Genomic DNA, 23,035 nt, shown 5'->3' with positions numbered 1-23,035 from the left:
GGACTGACTGATCCCAGGAGCAGACACGCATCTTCGTGGCTTCTGACTCCTGTGTTCTCTCCTAGAGTTCATATTTCCCACTCATCTGTTCCTTCAAGTCTTTCCCTGACCCTTTTGCACACCCTGTCATGGAGGGTCAGTGAGAGCCCACCAAGGACAGGCACTGTGCTGGGCTTTGGTGACTGAGACAGGCAGGGTGGACACTGGTGCTGCCCTACTGCCCGGGGAGGAGCTGAATGATGGGATGAGACCTGGCCCCAGGTGTTGGGGATGGTGGCTTCCTAAAAAGGGAAGGGACACACGCTCAGTTCTGTAGGCAACAAGCTCAACAGGGCAGGCGCACCCTCGGGGAGAAAGAAAAGTGGGCTGCAACCCTGAGGGCTGAGATTGCAGGCCTGGTGTTGGGGACACCCAGGAATGCCACCAGGGGAAGGTAGGGGAGGCAGAGGAGGTGGCGGAGGTCCTGGGAGGCTACACTGGCCATCCCCTCCGGAAACCCAGCCCCTGCGGCTCCCTCATGCTCTCCGCCCCCAAGCGCCACGCCCACCTTGAGCTGCTTCACGAAGTGCTTCCCCACGGTGATGCCCGAGCTGGGGTTGCCCAGGATGATCTCGAAGTGCTCCTCCAGGGCCAGCCGTGCCCGCACGTGGGCCAGCCGCTCGTAGGCCACGGCCGCCAGGGGCGAGCAGGGCACCCGCAGCAGGACCATGAGCCCGTGGCCGCAGGGGCACTGCTTGGGGGCGTTGAGGAGGTTCTGCGTGATCTCCAGCGTCTCCACCGACGTGTGGTTCTTCATCTGCGGGAGGCCGCTCACGGCCATCATGGCGGCGGCGTAGTGCTGCACGAGAACAAAGGTCCTGATCACCGCGCTGTGCAGGCGGGGGAACCTGCGGGAACACAGAGAGACCAGGCCCGTGACCCCAGGCCCGCAGCCGCCGGCCAGGTCAGACCAGCGCACCGAGGGCAGGCTCTGGGGAACCGAGACCTAGCACAGGCTGTTCCTTCCAGCTGGGTTTGTGCTGCCGCTGTTTATTTTGAGTTTTCCCGCACTTGGCTCTTTGTAAATGCAGCTGCCACAACCCCCAGATTTGGGGACAGTCCCAAGGCACCGCTGTGCTCATGTCCATTACAGGGAGGTCTCAGAAAGGTGAATAAACCTGATTTAACTTGATGGGTGAATGACATACCAGAGCACCTGCAGTCAAACCAAGAAGCCCAGCTTTTGCCTTGGACACCTGGTTACCTCCCCCCCACGGAGGTGGCAGCTGCTGCAGTGAACACCTGCTCCACTAGGGTCAAAAACAGACCCCAGGGTATCACCAGAAAAACCCAGGTCACTGCAGATCACTGCTTCCCAACAGAAATAAATAAATTGACATCCAGTCTATACTTGATGCTCTTGTGGGTTTTCTAGCTGGAGTACGTCCCCAGGGCCATACCATGGAGGGCCACCCTGTGTGTTCTTCCAGGGCAGCCAGCTCGTCTTCCACAGCTTCTCCATGCCATCACCTGCTCCTTCTCCCTGCCCGGCCTCCTCCTCTCCTTCATACCAGCCTTAGCTCCTCAAGGAAGGGCTGGCCTGGCAAGCCACTCCCACTGTGGTCTCAGGGAAGGGCAGCTGGCCCTAGGACTCTCACATGAAAGAGACATGGTGGCCCAGGGACCATTCTGCCCTGCCCTGGTACCCTCGCCCAACAATACCCAGAAATAAAGAAAGCAGAGTGGAAAATGGTTCTGCTCTACGGACAGGCAGCGTCTCCCACTTCTGGCCAAGACAGAGCAACCAGGGTCAGACTCATCCTCCCACCTGGAACACGTATGAAAACAACAGTGTTTCAAGACCCAGGGCATCGGCCAGTGAGCTCTAAGCCATGTGACGTAAATGAGGTGGGCTCCTGCCTAAAATGTTTCTAGGATGTGCTCAAGAAGGAGAGGCCCAGGCAATGCTCAGTCTCCCCAAGTTAGAGGCCAGGTATTAGAACCTCAGGAAACCAAGGCAGCCAGAGATCACAACGCAGAGGACCAGGGGACCAAGAGTTACAAAAAGAACACAGAATTCCAGACATGTGCAGAGGGGCCCTAGATCTTAAATGAGTAGGAATCAGTGCAAACATGTAAGGAAACTACCCGAGGTAAGAAAAGAGTTTCTTTGGATGCTAACAACTTAACAATGCCTCAAGCCCACACAGGGCTAGGACTGGTTCCTGTAGTCACTACCAATAGGAAGACCTGAGCTGGGGAACCTTGTAGAGGATACGCAGAGGTTTTGCTTCTTAGTAGGGGACTAAATACTAGATAAGTAGCATGCTGCTGCAGCCTAGCAAAGCTTACGATCAAGACCTGAAAGGATTATCAAACTGTTTCCAAATAACTGAAAACTCAAGAGTAACAGGAATGAAACATCAACACCCAACAAGTTTAAGTTCATAATGCCTGGCATCTTCTCAAAAATTACCAGATATGGGCTAGAGCTGTAACTCAGTGGCAGAGCACTTGCCTAGGATATGTGAGGCACTGGGTTTTATGCTCAGGACCACATAAAAATAAAACAAAGAAAATAAAGGCATGCTGGGTATCTACAACTACAAAAAAAAAATTAATTACCAGATATACAAATAAGCAGGAAAATATAATCCATAGTAAAAACACATGGTGGGGGTCAATCCATAGAAATGACTCACAAGTGATGCAGAGACGGCAGAGCAGACAAAACAATAAAACAAATAGTGTAACTAAATCACTTATGTTTAAAAAATATTCAATATGTTAAGTGGAGATACTTAAAAAAAAACCACAAATCCAATTCTTGAAATGGAAACCATGTGTCTGAGACAGAAGATAAAGTGGATCTGGATTTTCATGGAAGCCACTATTTTTTGGATGACCTTTCCCTACCAGCCACAATCAGTTGGCTCAGGGAACATGACCCAGGACGGGGCCTGGTTTTTCCTTGATATTTTTCAAAATAAGAAAACAAATCAGTTCTCTCTGGAAGCTGGAGATTGGGGTTCAGTGGTGACCAGGGGTGATATTTTTAGCACATGGAAGAGGCTGGTGTTCGAGACACACCACGAAGCCAACGAAGATGCCACAGACAAGGCAACGTGTTCTTGGGACTGTCTGCACACCTCACTTAACCTGTTCCTGAAAGCAGGTGCAGCCCTGCTGTTCTACGGTTTCTTCGAACTTATTCCATGAGTCAAGACATCACCCTTTTTCCCCAACAGAGCTCAAACTGGGTTTCTGTTACTTGTACCCTTGAGTCCTGACCTACAAACAAACACAGTGATACATCAGCTCATCAATGCACCTGCTGCCTGAAATTGTCTTTTTTCTCTTAGGAATGTTGTCCTAAAATACTCTGCCTATGTAAAAAGTAAAAATAACTGCATAGGGTTGACATCAGATTAAACAATGTAGAAAAAATTGATAAACTTGAAAATGTGGCAATAGAAACTAAAATGAAACAGAAAGGAATAATGAGGCCTTAGCAAGCCACAGGACAGCTCTGAGCATCCTGGGAAGCAGGGGAACTTTTAGAAAAAATAAGGCTGAAATTTTTTCGTATTAGATGAAAACTCAATCAACTCAAGTCAAAAAGCATGAAGACTATGCAAAGACATCTTAATCAAATTGCTTAAAACCTGAGATAAATTTAAGTTTCTTTAAAGCAGCTGGGGGTGGGGCAGGGGAAGCATTCTTTAGAGAGAAACTTGAAGTCGAGGAAAAGGCAGATGGCTCGTTTTAAACAACATGTCAGAAGACAAGGAAGCCACATCCCTGATGCCCCCAAAAAGCAAAACAAAAAGAAAATCCAAACCAGAATGTTATCTTTCAAAAGCGAGGCAAAACACGGGCTGGGGTGGAGCTCTGCGGTAGAACTCATGCTCGTGTGCACGCAAAGATGGGTTTAATCCCCAGCAAAGCAAAATAAAATTTTTTCAGACACACAAAATGTGAAAGAATTCATCGGCAACAGACCTACCCCACGAGAAATGCTAAAAGAAGTCCTCTAAAGAGAAGGAACGTGATACCAGATGGAAACCAAGTCTGCACACAGGGATGAAGAACCCCAGCAAGAGCATGTGAGAAAATATAAAAGAGGGTTTTGTCACATTTTAATAGCTTTAAAAAATTATGGACTGACTAAAGCAAAAAAAAATTGTAAAGTTTATAACATTTATAACAAAAAGTAGAAAACTTGGAGGCGAGAAATGGAAATGCCTGGTACAGTTTTAAGAATCTTACATTATACACATCACTTGAAAACAGACTACAACAAGTTAACGATATATATTGTAATTATAAAGCAACCACTAAAAATCACAACAGAGTTGAAACAGAGAGAGAGAAAATGAGAGATTATGAAAAACAGATGGTACAAGATCTAACCACATTAAATATAAATGGACTCTCTCAACTAAAGGGTAGAGATTGTCAGACTGGATAAATAGAAAGATCCTATAATAAACTGACTATACGGAATCAACTTCAAATACAAAGAAAGATACAAGTGGGCTTAAAGTTAAAGGACAGGATGTAATAATCTATGCTAACACTAATCAAAAGAAAGCCAGAGTAACTCTATTAGTTTTAGAGTAGATTTTGAAGCAAAGAATATTTGGATTATTTCATTAGTCATGAGAGGGTCAATTCACCCAGAGACACCAAAGTGTCACAAATGGCAGATAAATGCCATTAGTCACTGGAGAAATTCAAATTAAAACCACAATGAATTATCATTTCATACCAACTAGAATGGCTAACACTAAATAAAAAGATGGACCACACACATGCTAGGAAAATGTGAAGCTCTGGAACTTCCACACACATGGCTGGTGGGAATGTCAAATGAATCACTTTGGAAAGCAATTGAGCAGTTGGTTAAAAAATAAATAAATAAAAGTTAGATGCTGCATGCCCATAATCCAAGTTAGTCAGAGGCCGAGGCAGGAGGACCACAAGTTCAAGGCCAGTCTGAGCAACTATCAAGAACCTGCCTCAAAACATTAAAAAAAAAAAATCTAGGGATGTAACTCAGTGGTTGAGTGCCCCTGGGTTCAATCCAAAAATAAATAAAATTAAATTAAACAAAATACAGGAAATAGTTAAACACATACCTACCACATAACACAGTCATTCTACCACTAAGTATTTACCCAAGAGAAATGAAAGCATATGTCTAAACAAAACCTTGCACATATTCCTAGAAGCTTCGTGTGGAATAGCCAAAACTGAGAAATAAAGTAAATGCTTATTAGCCAGTGAGTAAGTGAACTATATATAACCGTTCAACAGCCTTGGACTCTGGATACCAGCAGAAAGCAACTACTGATCCAGCAACATCACGGCCCGGTGTAGGAAAAGCCAGACCCACAGAGCACCTGCCTTACCATTCCCTTTTCATACAACTCTAGGAAATGCACACTTGTGCGAGGCGCAGCAGGCAGGAGGGAGGAACTGCAAGGGGCAGAGGGAATGGTGAGGTTTTCCCAATGTGTACAAAGGTCAAAACTCACTGAATGACTTAAGCAGGTGTGGTTCCCTGGATGTCAGCTATTCCTCAGTGAAGCTGTGATTTGGAACAAGACAAGCCCATGGGACACGGCCACTGCTACACAGCTCCAAACAGCTGCCACCTGTCTCATCCTTGAGCCTCCGTGGTTGGCCCTAACAGGGTGCTGCACAGACAACACTAGGAAAAAAGTGCTAGATGTCTCCATATTTTACTTTTAAGTCACAGAGGTCTGTGTCCGATCTCTAGTCCTTCCCACAAGCAGGTTTCCCAGCCTCGTACAGGTGTCTGGGACACATGGCCAGCTAACAGCCTGGATGGGCACGTAGTGGCAAGAACAGTGACCTCTGTGTCTCATCTTCATCTCCTTCTATTGGCCAGTTTCAGGAGAGTTTTCCAGATAGATGATTCCTAGGCAGGGTAGCTTAGCCCAGTGGAAAGAACCCCAGACCTGCCTTCAGTCTGGGTTGCCACACACAGGCCACGTGAACTTGGGCCAAACATGCTCCCTCTCTGGGCTTCCGTTCCCACAATTGTAAAGTGAGGTGGTTGAGCTAAAGGATTCCTAGGAGGTCCTGAGAGTGCACACACCCCAACATTCCAGGGGCTGGCATTCTCTCCTTACTCACTGAAACAGAAATGTAAACTCTGAGCGGCACATATGCTTCTAGGTCAGCAGAGGGGAAGCGAGAAGAGGGGCAGAACCGAGACTCAGACACCGAAGCCCAAGCTGTCCACATGCACCTGCTACTGAGCCTGTTAAACCCTCGTAAGAAGCCATCAGGAAAGAAGATTCACTCTACAGGTCAGGGCATTGAGATTCGGCAGGTTAAATGACCTGCTCAAGGTTAAAACTAATGAAGGGCAGAACCCAGATGTGTGGATACAGTGGTCAGAGTCTGGCTTTTTACTAGCTGTGAGACCTGGGTCAGTGTGGCTTAGTGGTGATGTGGTCTTGGAGTCAAGTGACCAGGGTCTGGGTCCAGTTTCACTACAAACTGCCCACATGACCCTGGACAAGTGACCTAACCTGCCTGAGTCTCAGTTTCATCTATAATATGGTGATAATAGTTCCTGTGCTATAGAGAGGATTGTTGTGGGTAACAAACATGGGATTCTGAACCCGAGGTCTACCGCACACTCTGCACTCAGTTCAGGCCTGCTGCAGGAGAGGCGGAGCAGGCAAAGGCCAGTCCCCACAAGTGTGTAAGCTCTCAGTGGGCCTCTTCACCCAGGGAGCTTATGAGAGCTCAGTGGCCAGCCCGGGAGCAGGAGAGCAGCCTCATTCATCTCCATTAGCATCACAGAACTGAAGGTAGCAAAGAGGTTCAGTTCCTCCAAGGGTGTTCTGGGGAACACTGATCCCAAGAGGTTCTGGACTTGCCAGCCTCTGGAGACCAAGGGCATGCGTGGGCAGACAGCTCTGAGGACTCATATGAGAAGAAATCCCATTGTTAACCATAACGTTTCTCCAACACGTGCGGCCACGGAACCCCTCCTGGCTTAAAAGCTATTAGTATCCAGCCAAAGAAGTGTACCTAGGAACACAGCTGGAGAAACATGTCTAGCTTGATCCCTAAGCAAGGGAGACACATGGGCGCGGGGAGAAGCAGAGCCGCTCATTTTTGTTCTGAATCAGACAGTCTAGAGAACATAGCCAGCTCATGAGGTGTAGGCTCTGTGGACATCATCAGACAGCCCAGAGAGCACAAGGGGTAGGCTGTGACGTCATCAGGCAGTCAGAGAACACAGGTGGCTCACGAGGCGTAGACCCTGCAGATGTTGGGTCTACGCAGACTCTGCCTCTGCCCTCAGTCTCCTCATCTGTAAAAAGAGGTCTCTTGTGACAGGGTTAACGGGGCTGACTGTAGAGCCAGGCTCACTCTGGGTTCTCCCTCTCCTCTGCCACTTGCTAGACCTTTGGCCTGAAAAAGCTATGGCACCTGAGCTTCAGTTTCTTCGTTTGTGAGATGGGGATCGTAACAGCAGCTGGCTCAGGGAGGGGGTGAGGACCAAACAGGATGAAGAGCACAAGAGACCGTTCACTAGATGATGCTTGTTGAAATAAAGACCAAAGGCAGCTGTGAGGCCACTCTCCAAGCCTTCTGGTACTTTGCCTCCCACTCTCCTGCCACCATTGATGTACACACAGGCCCACATTCCAGAATATATTTGCCCATTCTTATCTCTAATATTTTTTGCAGTCTGACCAAGACATCACTAACCCAACGTGATTCAAACACAGAAGAAATAAACCAGGGTCCCTCTAACAGAGAAACCGAGTCACCAGGGAGGGAGGGACACATACTCTCTTCCTGGAACTCCCTGACTGGCCGTACACACATCACAGTAAGCCAGAAGCACTTCTCGGAACTTTGAAGAGAGACACGTACCTTTTTCCTAAAGCAGTAACCATGGCCTCAAAGGAGCTATCATATCTGAGCAAGGGAAGGCTGTGTCCTGAAAGGGTGGATTCAATGAACTCCGACAGCCCGAAGTACTTCTTATTTTCATGGTACAAGTCCACTCCCTAAAACAGACATGAGCATCGGTCACTCACCCTAAAACAGACACGAGCGTCAGTCACTCAAAGGCTTCACTTGCAGGGAAGGGCCGGGATCACAGCCCAGGCCTCTGGACAACCTGGACTGGCACCTTGAACTAGACTGCGCTGGCTGCTGTCCCCGGGGTCACCTTGGAAACATCACCCTGCAGCCCTTCTTCAGGGATGGTGCACCCCATCCATGGAGTTTCCCATTCCTTTGGCCCCATTATCTTCAGCAGGGAGAAAACTCAGTCTTTCTTTTTCTTTTTTTAAACATGTAAATTTCTTTGTTAAAATTTTTTTCCACAATTTTAATTTGGTTTTAAGAACAGATGAATCAATTCTTTTGTATTCTTTTGCCATTAAAATCAGGAGGGGAAAAAAAACCCCACATTTATCTAGCCAATCTTACATTGACATAAAATTCCTCCCAAACCAACATCAGAGCTTCTCAAACTTCAGAGCAGAAAAACAGCTGAGAAGACGGTTTGAAACACAAAGGTGTGGGTTCTATCCTCAAATAGGGTGGCTCAGGGCCAAGGCCAGGGGTCCAGCAGCTGGGTCATAGCATGGGTCCACCATGGTCTCAGGCAAGTGGCAAACCCGAGCCACATTCCCGAGGGTCCATCAGCAACCTTCTCAGCACCTGCACTTGCATGTGCTCAAAGGCAGAAGCAGGTAGGGTCCATGGCAAGGGCCATGTCAACAGTGGCTGTGACCTCACTGGGGGGGAGCCCACAGGTCTGAAGGTGAGCATCAGCACGAAGTGCTCTGATGACTGAAGAACCCTGAAGAAATCCAGAATTCTAGGATGACTTAGTCCTTGTGTAAATAGCTAGAATCCAACCACCCAGAATCCTCAAACATCCAGAACTGTTTGGTCTTCCACTCTGATGAGAAAATGCAGGTGATAAGCAAAGGTTGGAGGGTGTGTGCTCAGTTTGAGGAAGGAGATTTGGAGCGTGGCTGCCTAGGAACTGGAGATAGGAAAAACAGGAGCATCTCCAAGGCTGCAAGCTAGGCACAGAGGTGCTCTGCACGGAGCCCAAATCCCCAGAGCCCCCAAGCTTGATTTCCAACATCTTTATCCCATGCCATGAAAGCAAGTGTTCAAAAGGCTGCTCACAGCGATGAGGGGACAAAGTGCCAAGCACTGTACTATGTAACTAAGATGGGCGCAAATTGACAGACTTGAGGAAGTTTTCCAAAAAATACCAAGAAGGCTTTAAAACTAACCCTTGGTTGAGGACCCACGGAGCTGGAGCCCACTCATCCCTCCAACCACACCAGTCCAGACTTTGGCTAAACGCGATCTCTCCACCCTCAAGCATTCCAGGCCCAGCAGCACTCACGTTACTGTAGGAGAGGGGCCAGTGGATCTCGTTGTAGGGGCTGATGAGGGTGTGTTGTGTCTGCAGCGCGTAAGGGAAAGAAGTCACGTGAAGGGTCACGATGTTGGGGGCTTCCTTCACCTCCCTGCAGTTGAGTAGTCGGTCCACCAGTCCCACAGGAGGGTCACTTTGAGAATAGAGGTTATGAACAGCACTACTGAGGGTGGGGAAGGAGAAAGACAGCATTACTCCTGCAGCTTTGCAAGTCTGTAAGGACAAAGCAGTCACACATTTACAACTAGCCCCTAACTGTGCCTGAAGCCGAAGCTTATGGCTCTGCCCACGACCAGAAAAAGAAAAATGCTTGGACTTCAGACACCTGTCAGGGAACCCTGACACTCCTTCCTTGTGGAAAGCTGGATGGGTGGGGTGACTGTAGAGGATTCTCACAGGATACACAATGCGTCTACCTTGGAACAGCGACTCGTACCCAGGAGTGCCCACTGTCCACCTTTGGCCCAACTTGGCTGTGTACCATCTCCTTCAGGAGGCGATGGCGATGCAGGTGAGGAAGGAGCTCAGGGGCCAGATGAGCCCCCTAAAGTCCTACTGAGTGTAAATGATCCAAGGAGGAGAGAAAATGGCAAATGTAGAGCACTACAGGGACAGGAATGGGGAGCTTTTGGGCCAGGGGTCTGATAGGCCCAGCTTGGCTTTGCAGTGAGGAATGGCCTCAGGATCCTCCTCTGTAAATCCAGGGGAGAGAGAAGATTCAGTGCTTCACTTTTTGGGTGGCAGGAAGCCACTCTTGAGAAATCTCCCCCCAAATGAAGATTTACAGATAGCTTTTTCTATCATTTCAGAATAATCAGATTCACCAAACCCACATCCAGATGATGGATTATAAACCTTTGACCTATGTGATCCTCCATGCCCTGGCCAACCTAGCTCTGTGACCCTCACCTACCTCAGCGTAATACCTACCTGCATAACCCAAGGTCAAGGCCCCAGAAATGACCCTTCCCAGTGAACAACCAGCAGGCCCTGCAACTTCTGGCTGACCTATCTGAAATTCATCTGGGTTGACATTCATTCTAATTGAGTAAAATTGCCCTCAGGAAGGGCGGGCACCAGCCGTGATCCATGGTCCTGGAGTTGCAAAGCCTCCATCACACAGGGGTGGGGCTGGGGCTTCTCCTGTGAGGACCCCTTCCCCAACATGCACCAGTGTGGCTGCTTGTTGCCAGTGGGTCATGGAGAAAACGTGACAGGCTGCAATTCAGGGACCCTGACTGCCCTCCAGCTCTGCCACTAACCCCTGCCCCAGCCCGGACCCTGAGCCGATGTTTCCCTTTCCAGCCCTCAGCTCCCACAGTGATAAATTTCAGAGGCTGTGCTAGGTGATCCCCGAGACAACACCTGGCTCTAAGATTCTAGAAAGCACCATGGCACCTGCCTACAAATACCAAGCCCCAGCAGACGGCTTCCCTCGGCCCCAAGTGTCATCCATATTTCGAAGGAAGAACGTGTCAACTGCCATTGACCATTTGGTCTGACCTCACAAGATCCCAGTGGGCGTGATCGTGGATTAGCACAAAGAGCGTATGCGGGTTCTGGAAGGAGTTTTGCAGAAAGGCCTTAAATCTCGTCTGCGCCTCTGCATCTAGCTTCAGAACATACTGCTCCACCCGCTGCTTGGTCATGGGCTCCTTTTCCAGGCCAAGCTCCAGTAAAACACCTGCAACACAGCGAACACGTCAGCAGCTCCAACACTGGCGGCTCGTTCCTGCAGACAACAGATGACCGTCTCCCACACGGCAGGCCTCAGGATGCAGGGGTGTGGACTGCAGGACAGCTGAGCAGAGGGCCCTCCTGAAACGGCTCTGCATGGGCCGGGGGAGCGGCTTGGCTGTGTGCATGGCAGCCACCTGGGGCACAGCCAAGCGGGCTCCATGAAACCAGGTGAGACCAAAGAGGAGGCAGAAGTACCACATCCAGCAAGGCCACTTCTCAGTCTGAATGCACAGATGCTACATCGTGCCACTAAGAGTGACTGCATGGAGTTGAGACATCAGGGGAAATGTTAAGTCATTGGCTCAAGGGACACAGAGAAGGTTCAGGCCCTGGTTCTACCTTGAACAGATTCTAAACTCTTGGGCAGGTCACATTGCTGAGCATTAGTGTCATGATGTGTACGACTGGGGCAATGATAGTCGTTCATCTTTCTAATAGCAAAGGACGCTGTTCACACCCAAATGTGAGTTTAGGGAGAGAAGAGCTCCTCCCCCAGGCCTCACAACCCCCAAAGGCCCCATACCTGAATGCCAGACGTGGAACAGGGTCTGCTGGTAGGTCACTTCCGAGGGCGGAATGCAAATTAGAAAGTCCACCTTCTCGAAGGAGCCCAAGTCCAGGTTCTGGGTGCTGGAGTCCGCGATCGAGCACACGTGGGAGAGCAGCTTCTGGGCCACTGCCAGCTGCAAGGGCCGGACGCCACGCGGCTCCAGGTGGCAACCTGCAGCCAGAGCCCCAGGCGCCAGGTGAGCCCAGAGCAGACGGCTACTGCGGGCCCTTGGCTACGGAGACAAGGAGTGAGCCCCAGTCCTGGGGAGGCCAAGCCCCGCCCAGGGCGGGAAGGGGGAATCACATCTGCCCAGTGCCACTCTCAGCTGTGCGCCAGGGAATCAGCAATGCATCTCTCTTCCTTAACAATGCCAGCATGAGCCAAGAGCCCAGGAAACAAAGAAGTGACAACTCTGCTGGAGGAGGGGACGAGGGCAGCACCCAGAGGTGACAGTGAAGCTGGACTTTGGAAGAAGTCTGCAAGCTCCCCAGGAAGCAAGGAAACTCTCACAGCTCCTCAGAACTCAATGTAGATTAAAAATCCCAACAAAGCATTGATGGGAAGGAAAGTGGCCCAGAGCAAGGTACCACCTCAGGAGCGGTCCCAGATGAGGTTGCAGGAGGAAAGAAGGTGCTGTCTTTAAAGACCCAAGTTCAAATCAGGCACTGGTCAACTCTGACTCTAAGGAGATGCCCCACCTTCCATAAGCACCTGGATGTCACCTCCTCAAAGCTCCCTGTGAGTGCAGCTTCACCAGTGCAGACCCAACCCCAGCTTCCTCCATCACCACTACACATACCTGTGCCTCCCCATCACTCACTGTGTCACCTGTCCCCTCCCCACCACTCACTGTGTCACCTGTGCCTCCCCATCACTCACTGTGTCACCTGTCCCCTCCCCACCACTCACTGTGTCACCTGTGCCTCCCCATCACTCACTGTGTCACCTGTCCCCTCCCCATCACTCACTGTGTCACCTGTCCCCTCCCCATCACTCACTGTGTCACCTGTCCCCTCCCCACCACTCACTGTGTCACCTGTGCCTCCCCATCACTCACTGTGTCACCTGTCCCCTCCCCATCACTCACTGTGTCACCTGTCCCCTCCCCATCATTCACTGTGTCACCTGTCCCCTCCCCATCACTCACTGTGTCACCTGTCCCCTCCCCATCACTCACTGTGTTACCTGTGCCTCCCCATCACTCACTGTGTCACCTGTCCCCTCCCCATCACTCACTGTGTCACCTGTCCCCTCCCCATCATTCACTGTGTCACCTGTCCCCTCCTCCACCACTCACTGTGTCACCTGTCCCCTCCCCATCACTCACTGTGTCACCTGTGCCTCCCCATCCCCTCCCCCACCACTCACTGTGTCACCTGTGCCTCCCCATCACTCACTGTGTCACCTGTGCCTCCCCATCACTCACTGTGTCACCTGTCCCCTCCCCATCACTCACTGTGTCACCTGTGCCTCCCCATCCCCTCCCCCATCACTCAATGTGTCACCTGCGCCCCCCCCCCATCACTCACTTGTGCACACAGGTGTCCCACTGACATCCAGGGCTGCTGCTTGAGTGACAGAGGAGGCAGGGAGCGAGGAAGAAACATGGCCTTGATTTTCCTGATGGAATTTGTCCAGTAGAATGTCCATGTCCCCCTCTGCCGGAGACAGAACAAACAGAAGTGGGCCTCCCCTCTCATGGATCTCAGGAAGCACCCCTGGACCAGCTTCTGTGTGCCTGGTGCCTTCCTGAGGCCCAGGTAATGGGAATGGAGACATGGCCGTCCTATCAAGGAGTCCACAGCCCAGTGAGGACACAGGTATGTTCACCACGTCCACTGTGCCATGGCAAGGCAGGTGCAGGCAAAGAGGGAGCCCTAAAGGATAGAGAGGCAGGGTCCCAAGCTGCTCCCGAAGAGGAGAGGGTATAAAGCTCCCTAGGGGGACAGGGAAACCAGGCAGGGGCTGGAGGGGCAGGTGCTGCCAGCACCAGACACACAGGAAGAGCTCTCCAGGGAGAGGCCTCGGGCAGTTTGGGACGTGGAGTGGCCGAGGTGGGGGGAAGGAGCACTAAGACAGTAAGCACTTTCCCAGGAGTGACAGAGGAGAACCCTACAGCCCCAGCAGGAAGAGATAGCCAGAAACCATAGCCCCAGTGGGAAAAGGAAAAGAAGGTCAGCACCAGTGCACAGACGGGGACCACAGCGCACCGTGCTCAGCCTCGGGGGGCCACAGGTACGATGCGGGCACACATTATCCCCCTCCACATTTACTCCTGTCTTTTCAATGTAACCTTCTGCACCAGCCTCTCAAGCCTACCTGGACAGAGGGTGCTAAAAAAGGCCCCCAAGGAGTCCACCTTCCCCGTCACCAGCTCGTAGTGGACTTCCCTCTGGTATTCCGCTGGGCTGAGGAGGCTCTCAGAAAGAATCCGGGCTTGGTATTTTCCTGGAAAACAAACCACAGCTTCTATGCCTCTGTTTGGAACCTTTGAAGAGAGGGTCCTGCCTTGGTGTCTCTCCCCCACCCCAAGTCCAGCACCACACCTGGCAAAAAGCAGGTGCTCCTGTAGGTTAAATGAATGGATGGCATACACCACCCTGTCCCAGTGTAACGGGATAATAGAAGGGACCCAAAAGGCTGAGGTCACTTATAGAAAACCCTTGGATGCCACCATCTCCTTCATCTAGCTGCATCACCTTGGACTGGTCACCTACCCTTCTGGACCTATGGACCTCATCTGTACCGGGTGACTGAGAGCAGCCTCAGCCTCACAGGCTTGCCGCCAGGTGACACAAGACAAGGGTGGTGGACACACACCGAGGCTCCAGGTTTATTACTGAATGGCTGTTTAAATCCAGGTGAAGAATTAGTAAAAAATGAGTTTAGGATCAAAGAATGTTAATGGCAACTGAGACACTACATTGGAACAACGTGCATTTTTTAGGCATATAGAGACAAAAATCTCAGGTTGAAAATACTCAACATCTAGGAACCTAGGAACCAACTCAAAAGAGCCTGCATTTGGTGTCAGGTTCCCAGCCAGGACCTTACTCCAGGAGGGCACTTGGATGCCCAGCCCCTGGAGTGATAGCCGTGCACAGCAGGTTTTCAGAGAGTATTTTTACACTTAATTAGCAAGCTGGCTCATTAACCCCCAGAAATACTCAAAGGCCATTGTTCTTATCCCCATTTGATGAAGACACCAAGGACCAGAATTTTGGTGCGAATGGTCAGTCACAACGCGGGGCACTTGGTGGAACCAGGTTTGCAACCTGGTTTGGGCCCCAAAATTGGCCCTAATCTTTCTAGGGAAGAAACAGGAGCTGCTAACCACCCCCTAGAGCAGGAATGGAATTTTAGCGAAGCCCATCTTCTGGACCTTGAGCCGGGGCACCAGACTGCCTTCCAAAGTGATACCTGGCAGACTGCAGGTATCACCGGCTCTTGCAAACACAGGGTCCCCAAGGCAAAAGGGAAGGACCCACCAAGGACAGGGCCTGGGAAATCAAGGTGGCTGGTTTTCCCACCAGCCAAGATGTGGCCAGCTCACCAGTGACAGCAATACAGGAGTCGATGGCCGCGTTCCGGCAGGCACAGATGATGACCACGTAGTTGGTCTTGGCGAGTTTGCCCTCAATAAGCAGGCGGAACATCTCGGAGAGGCCCTCGGCCAGGGAGTAGGCACACTCAATGACGTGCACGCTGTCGTTGCAGGAGCTGGCGGCCAGGCCAGCCAACCAGGGCAGCTGCGCAGAGGTCACTGGCGCTGCGGTGCTCGGCGCAGGTGGGTAGGGCTGGGACGGCACCTGCTGGTACTGCCGGATCTCAGTCAGGTGCGACTCACGCCAGGAGCGGAGGAAGATCTGCTCCAAGTCCTCCATCAAAGGCACCTGGTCCGCCGCTGAGGAAGGAGGTGGAAGACGTCAGTGGGTGTGCGAGGTGTAGGGCACGGGCAGCCTGACCCCAGTGTGGGGCATCTTAGGATAACACAACCGAGGCTGTCACTGTGGAGTAGTGGCTGCAACAGCTGAGAACACAGGAGGGCGTGAAGCCTGCCTCCTGCCTAGAACCACACCTGTCCTCCTCCTCCACGGCCCTCACCTGTGCTCCACCTGGCCTACGACCCTCACCTGTGCTCCTCCTCTCATGACCCTCACCTGTGTTCCTCCTCCCATAGCCTTCACCTGTGCTCCTCCTGGTCTATGACCTTCACCTGTGCTCCCCCTGGTCTATGACCTTCACCTGTGCTCCCCCTGGTCTATGACCTTCACCTGTGCTCCCCCTGGCCCATGGCCCTCACTGTTCTCCTCCTCTCATGACCCTCACCTGTGCTCCTCCTCCCACAGCCTTCACCTGTACTCCCCCCTGGTCTATGGCCCTCACCTGTGCTCCTCCTCCCATGACCCTCACCTGTGCTCCCTTGTACCATGGCCCTTACCTGTGCTCCCCCTGGCCTACAGCCTTCACCTGTGCTCCCTCCTGCCATGGCCCTCACCTGTGCTCCACCTGGCCTACGACCCTCACCTGTGCTCCTCCTCTCATGACCCTCACCTGTGTTCCTCCTCCCATAGCCTTCACCTGTGCTCCCCCGGTCTATGACCTTCACCTGTGCTCCCCCTGGTCTATGGCCCTCACCTGTCCTTCTCCTCTCATGACCCTCACCTGTGCTCCCTCCTGCCATGGTCCTCACCTGTCCTCTGACTCTCATGGCCCTCACCTATGCGCCCTCCTGCCATGGCCCTCACCTGTGCTCCCCCTAGCCTATGGCCCTCACCTGTCCTCTGACTCATGACCCTCACCTGTGCTCCTCCTACCACGGCCCTCACCTGTGCTCCCTCCACAGCTCTTCACAGGAGGCTCTTCTCGGGGTCCAGGTCTATACTCAGGCCCTTCTTGGTGACTCTAAATTGCCCCACGGACACACACGTCTGCCTTCCCCGATTCCCACTGCTTCTTTCTCCCCCACTAGATGGGAACACCCCTGGGGCCATGCGCCTTATCTCCTGCTGCCTCTGTGCCTAGAACAGCAGGTGCACGGCTGGGAACAGTCTCTCCCAGCTCTCTCCCACCCCTCCGTGTGGTGACCACTGCATGAGCCCTGCTGTCCTCCCACATTTCATCTCCAGCTGCACAGCTGGTCCTCGGGATGGGCTCCTCCCTAGCCGTCGCCCCTGAGTGGTGAGTCGATGGCAGAAGGGGCTCACCCAGCTGGACCAGGTAGTAGACGGTGAGCAGAAGCTGCATCTCCTCCGAGATGGGCTGGATGCTGGAGGCTCCGCGCTGTTCGTACGCCCTGGAGATGGACTGGGAATTCTGGTAGCAGGTGTACAACAGGGGGCTGACCACCACGTCGCTCAGGTTCCCACAGAGGTAGGGGAAGTTCCCGTGGCCTAGGAAAGAGACAGCAGCCACCTGGCAATCAGCCTCCTGCGCGCTGCGGCTGCACTCACGCGGGGTCTCCGAGCGAGGTGGACTGGGGAGCTGCCCCGGGTCTCCCAAGTGCCCCTTTCCATCCCGCTCTGCCCTCCTGGAACCTAGGACAACAGTCATGACCTCCGATGACCAACCACTCGTCTGTTCATTTAGCCCAAGCACAGAGAGGAGCAGCTCCCCCAGAGCCAACAGCAGCGACCACGATGTCACTTCTCAGCGGTGACCTTGGGGCACCTCACGTGCTGCCCTGCTGGGTCTCTGGTGGGTGCTGCTTGCCAGTCCTTGCCTTCCTGGCACCCAGGGACTCTCTGGCCAGCTGAGTTAGGAAAACATGTCACTGTCCCAGGAAACAGACAGCCCCTGACAAAGGCTTCACCTAACGTCATTCTGATGTCAACTCTCAGGGGCAGAACTGCCCAGCAGGGTCAAAGCTCCTCTTCTCCATCACGGGTCTCTTGACCCTGTGTGCGCAGTTCGCCTCTCTAAGCCTGGGTCCCCACATTTATAAAGTGGGGTAGAGACATGGATGCTCGTGGGGTGGCTGAGGTACCAAAAGTAAATGGGTGTGGTCTCTCACACTGGGAAGGTTCCCTGTGTTCCCCAATGACTGTTACGGAATCCCACCGGGTCCTAGTCACAGGTCTTGTGCCAGGCTCCAGAGTAAGTCTGGGGCCCAAGACACACGTCACATCCCTGAGCAACACTTGCCAAGCCCCACCAGGTTTCTGTTGCAGAATTTGGGCCTAGTTCTCAGGGGGTGGACCTCCAATTCACAGCTCTGATGAGCCCCTGGGTGGTGCTGGGTCACTGGACAGGGAACATAGGAGGGTCACAATGCTCACATGGTGGCTTATTAGAGACCATGTAAAGAGTACCATAAAAGGATGTGACATTTGTCCCAAAAGAGGCTCAGAAAAGCTGCCGTGGGAGCCAGCTGGGCCTTGAAGCTGGTGGGGTTTGGATACATGGCAGCAGGGTCAGGAGTCCAGGAGCAAGCGCTTCACAGGGAGGGCCTCAGCTTATACAGAGGAAGTGGAGGGAAGAGCGTATGAGAGGAAAAAGAGGTCACACTCTGAGACCCGTAAGTGTCGCAGGGATCCCCTCTCTGGGGCTGCTAGCTCAGAGTGGGTGAAGCTCTGCCCACACCTCTGAGCCCCCAGCCTCACCTAGCACCGTGTTCTCAGCGCCAACTGCACACACACATCAGCCGAACGCTGGCCAGTGAGCCAGCGGGGGCCCCGGGGAAGCACCCTAACCACAGGCCCTGCCTCCTGCCCAGTCCACAGCCCAGATTTGTACCCCACTTCCTCACTTTCATGTCCTTTTTTTGGTTTTGGTTTTTGGGTGGTTTTTTTGGAGCGGTGGATATTTCTTTGTTTTAGGGGGAAAAAAAAGGAGAAGAAGAAGAGCCTTTTGTTAGTAAACAGTAGACTGGTACCAAATGTACCCAAGGCCCTGCGTGTGAGCGCAAGCACGCGCGCGCGCACGTGTGTGCAGCTACATGCGGCACACTGCCCTTGGGGCACCATCAGCAAGTGAGACCCCCTAAATCCTCATACAGTTTCCCATTTCAAGGTCTCGGACTTCACTGGAAAGGGGTTTCCTTGAGGAAGTAAAAAATCTACTTCCTGTAGTATACGTCAGCCACGGTGTGAAACAGATCAAATCTGATTTTGTTTAAGGCTCGTACAGTGGTGGCCAGGGCTGTCCTTGCCCAGTCAGAGTCAGGTTGCCTACTCAAAAAAAACAATGGCTCTGGGTGACGACAGGACCAGCCACAGACCAGCGCTCCCTGAAGCAAGGGATAGATCTGTCCCTCTCCCGGTCCCTGGTACTCTGCACTGTACCTTTAACCATGGTGAGGCCTCCGGGGAGCTGAGCTGGGGAGGGACACATGAAGAAGCGAGCAAAGGGCTGTCATGAGTGAGACCCCTGGGCTTGGGCCCGCTGTGGAAAGCCAACAAGCTCTGAAATCCCTGGCATGTGATCGGGGAGCCTGGGAGCTGGCTCTGCTTCCTTCTTTCATCGCCCTGTTAGGCTTGTCTCGGGAGGACACGTGTGGAATCAGGTCACAGTTTTGCCTGACTCTGGTGGCTTCTTCCAGCCTCCCACCTCCACAGCTGGGTGCGCTGCTGTACTTGCCTTTAAATATCACCGGCTTGGCCTTGCATATCTTCAGCAAGTTGTCAGGGACCGACACTGGTTCTCCAGAGGCCACAACGGGAAAGGAGACTGAGGCTGGTCCCACCAAGCCAGCCTGAGGCACACAGGACACACCTGCACCCTCTAGGAATATGCCAAGAGTGTAAGGAAGATGCATCGGATGAGGTGGCGTACCCAACCAGCCCCACGTCAGGCCGGCGAACAAAACTGCCCACTGACCCATACCCACATCAGCACCACCCTCCCCCTCCAAATGACCCGGTCCCCTCCTCTTCCACATCCAGTGAGTGGCCTAGAAGCCACCTTTTAGACTTCCCTGGGATCAGGGACTGCTCTCCAGGACCCTGGGCCTGGTTAAACAGCTGACATATGAGTCAGAAATCCTTTTGCCGTGCCAGCGTCTGACTCCCTTGAACCTGCTCCCCAACGCCACACACAGTGGGCACATACACACCACAGGAGCAACACCACCATGGGTGCCCAAGAGCTGGGCTTTGGCAAGGCAGGTCACCTACCGTACTTAGCTCTGTTCCCGCTACTCTGAGGGTAGCCGCCATCTGTAGCTGATGGAGATTCTGGAGACCACCCTTTGTGGCGTTTTTTGGGGGGTCCGGAGTTTGGCAAGATACCTAGACAATATTCAGAGCATGGATTAGGCTGTCACCAGAAATGAGCCTTAATACAACTTTCTTCTGATTTAGAGAACATTTATTTAGTATTTTGGTGGAGGGACTTTGGAGAAAGACAATCACAGTTTTAAAATAGATTCTAAGTATCTAGGGAAGTATCTAGGTGAAAGGCAACGTCCTGTCATTTTTATAAATGTTCCACACTAAAGTCAAGCATGTGTTTAAGCTTTATCTCTGACCTAGACTCTGTCATCTTTAAAACAGGATAATAAAACCTACTCTGAAAAGTGGTTCAATCAGGACTAAAGAGAATATAAGCAATGCACTTTGTGTACCTAGCAGAGGGTTGGAGCTCAATAAATGGCGGCCACCACCATCCTCATCATCACTGCCGTCATTGTTATATAGATTGCAACATATTTTTGAAGAGTTGGATGTTTGTAGACCAGCAACCGCAGCATTCAATGCACCACCACACTAAGACCACTCGAGGGCAGTATTGATCCACCGATGACTAATGCCTACCCAACCCCCACCCCAGGCAGGGAGCCTAGAAAACTAATTTCAGATGGGGGAAAAAATCCAGGAGGGAAGCTGGACCCACTGCAGCTCATGAGTCATTCCTGCCCACTCCAGGTAACAGCATGTTCATGACTCAAGCTACGTATGTGAAGGATTCAAAATATCCAGATTGGGTTGCCATAGTTTCTTGAACAATCTGACAAAATGTCCCCTACATTCAGAGCTCCTTGTCTCAATCAATCCTAAATACACATTAAACTCACCTGAAAACTTTGCAAACTCTCTTTCCCCCAGTTCAGTACAGGGAGCCCAGGCATCCCGACTAGGAACTCCCTGCAGAGTCTAACCTGCAGCCAGGGTGGAGATTAGCCACCTGGGAGCCTGATTCTCAGTTTCACCTGAGAAGGAGTCACACTGGCCCCGTTGAGGTTCCTTAGAACTGCCCCTCCCGAGCCTCTCTGTGAGTTACAGCTGTGGAAATGACGGTAAGAGAGGGCACCTGGGCCGTCTCCCAGTTACTCTGAAGCCCACTGTAATTTGAGAATGACTGCTTCAGAGTCTCTTGGGAGTAACCCCAAAATATTTCTACCTCTTCTTTAGACTGATCAAAATATAATAAAATAAACTGAGTAAAAAGTTTAAAGCAGCGCTGGGGCCGTGGCTCAGTGGTAGAGCGCTTGCCGAGCATGTGTACAGCACTGGGTTGGATCCCCAGCACCACATTAAAAACCTAACTAAATAAAATAAAGGTATTGTGTCCATCTACAACTAAAAATAAAAGTTAAAAACATGAAGCATTTTGTTTACAAAGAGCTTTAAGACCAGTGGGCTCCTTCATCATCCCGCCTAAGGCAGGACCGTCATCTTCATTCCCATCTCCACACATCCATCCTAGACACAGTGAAAGGGCTCCCACCAAACCTAGTGGCCTGGTCCTCAGCGCTGCAGAAGGGGCCTGAACTGAGCCCTGGAGTGGAAGACCTGAGAACTCCCCCACTTTGGGAAGCTTAACCCTAAATGACTCCAAGCTGACCCTAAGCCCATAAGCCCTTTCAAAATATCACCCGGAGTGACCATTGGTACAGCATGGACCAACTATTTCTTACACCATCTCTGAAGAGGGGGCCATTATCTGGCATTTGAGGGAGATGGCTCTTATTGCAAGACACTCCTTGCAGGACATTCAGCACCCGCCCGGCCCATCTCCGGAAATGGCGTACGATAATCACCCAGCTCTTAGGAACCTCTTGTCCTGGAGAGCCACTGGCCCACATCCACAGCTGACTGGGGGGAAGGGTAGGCCTGCAGCCCCAGAAGGGAGCCCTCCTGCAGGGAGAGGACGGGGGGGGGGGAGAGGCAGCAGCCAAGTGCACGGGGAGGCAGAAGCAGGGTGTGGGCAGGAGGGCAGCCATCACGGGAAATGAGGCTCAACAGTCTGGCTGTGGACAGGTTCCAGAAGGGCTTAGGCCCATAGGGATCTGGGGATCTACGTTCCCACACCCTCCATGGAGTACGGCACTGGAAAGTTCCTTCATTCTGGCCAAGAAGGAAACTCTCGCGGCTGGCTTCCCAAAGCCAATGGCACAGGGTTCCAGCCACAGGGAGGCCCTTGTCCCCCTATGCAGGGTGGAGGATGGGCACCCACAGATCTCAGCTACAAGACGGAGCCACCTCCTGGGCCTTGGCCACTCTGAATTCAGCACCTAGAGGAGAACAGTGGCAGGATGAGGGCGGGAGCCAGGCTGGGGCTCCTCATGCGTTTCAGGCTCTGGAACAGATGCCCTGGTCGGGACAGGAGCCCCAGACTCAACTCAGAAAAAACATTTGTTCCCTCAGGGAAGGTTAGGAAATCCACAAGGTTACATCAGGGGTGTCCTCCCTGCCACAGTGGCGATGGATTCCAGCCCAGGCCTGCCTCTCTGGACCTCAGTCTCCTCCTCAGTCAGTGTGGGGCTGGAGGCTTCCTAAGGCCTTTCCACCTGGATGCCTCAGATCCTCACGCCCCCTTAGCTGTGTGCATGAAGGAGGAAGGACAGAGGGGACGGGCTTGTGAGCTGGCTCGGGATAAGCACTTGGGGAGAGCACGGGCCCCACGACCTTCCTCGGGTCTGCTCGGCCCTTTGCTGCCTCCTCACGCCCACCCCCACCTCAGCCCCCTTCCTCCAGCGCCATCTGCAAAGAAGGCTCCCAACTCGGGAGGCAGCTCAGCTGTCACCTCCTTCGCCTCTGGGCGGTGGCAGTGACAGCCTCTGTGACACACTGGCGTGGATGGCAGCCGGTACTATAGGGAGCTGCAGGTGTGTGAGGGGTCACAGCAGCTCCTCCAGCCCCCTCACTGCCTGCAGGCCTCCGGCTGACCCTCCTGAGGTCCCCATCCTCTGACTAGCAGGCCACAGAGCTGGGTTTAAATTCAGATCCAAACCCTTTGTCAACACCACTGCCTCCATTTCTCCAAAATTCCACAGCCCTCGATTTGTGGTCAAGAGAGAGGTCACTCACTGTCACCATGAGGGTCTCACTGCAACTTGGCACACACAACGTCTCCCATGT

At 52.4% G+C, this 23,035-nt stretch overlaps 1 protein-coding gene across 10 annotated transcripts in view; it reads right to left on the bottom strand.

Moving 5' to 3' along the window:
* The window catches only part of Greb1 (growth regulating estrogen receptor binding 1), a 122,228-nt gene that overhangs the window by 21,063 nt on the left and 78,130 nt on the right, over positions 1–23,035 (bottom strand). For 7 of the 10 annotated variants that reach the window (XM_071601340.1, XM_027937881.2, XM_071601338.1 and 4 more), the window contains 11 exons: positions 19,850–19,963; positions 19,314–19,457; positions 16,943–17,128; positions 15,289–15,639; positions 14,055–14,183; positions 13,265–13,393; positions 11,709–11,906; positions 10,949–11,129; positions 9,413–9,608; positions 7,909–8,045; positions 548–887 (listed from right to left, as the gene is read on the bottom strand). In XM_071601340.1, coding sequence (XP_071457441.1) covers positions 548–887; positions 7,909–8,045; positions 9,413–9,608; positions 10,949–11,129; positions 11,709–11,906; positions 13,265–13,393; positions 14,055–14,183; positions 15,289–15,639; positions 16,943–17,128; positions 19,314–19,457; positions 19,850–19,963 — 2,105 coding nt within the window. Of the gene's footprint in view, positions 1–547; positions 888–7,908; positions 8,046–9,412; positions 9,609–10,948; positions 11,130–11,708; positions 11,907–13,264; positions 13,394–14,054; positions 14,184–15,288; positions 15,640–16,942; positions 17,129–19,313; positions 19,458–19,849; positions 19,964–23,035 lie in introns of those variants that run through there. The other 3 variants (XM_071601341.1, XM_071601342.1, XM_071601345.1) reach the window with 3 other exon arrangements.

The sequence above is a fragment of the Marmota flaviventris genome, chromosome 14 (genome assembly GCF_047511675.1).
Source record: "Marmota flaviventris isolate mMarFla1 chromosome 14, mMarFla1.hap1, whole genome shotgun sequence".
Taxonomy (NCBI): domain Eukaryota; kingdom Metazoa; phylum Chordata; class Mammalia; order Rodentia; family Sciuridae; genus Marmota; species Marmota flaviventris.
Note: the sequence above shows the minus strand (reverse complement) of the source record. Positions and strands in the feature narration are given on the sequence as shown.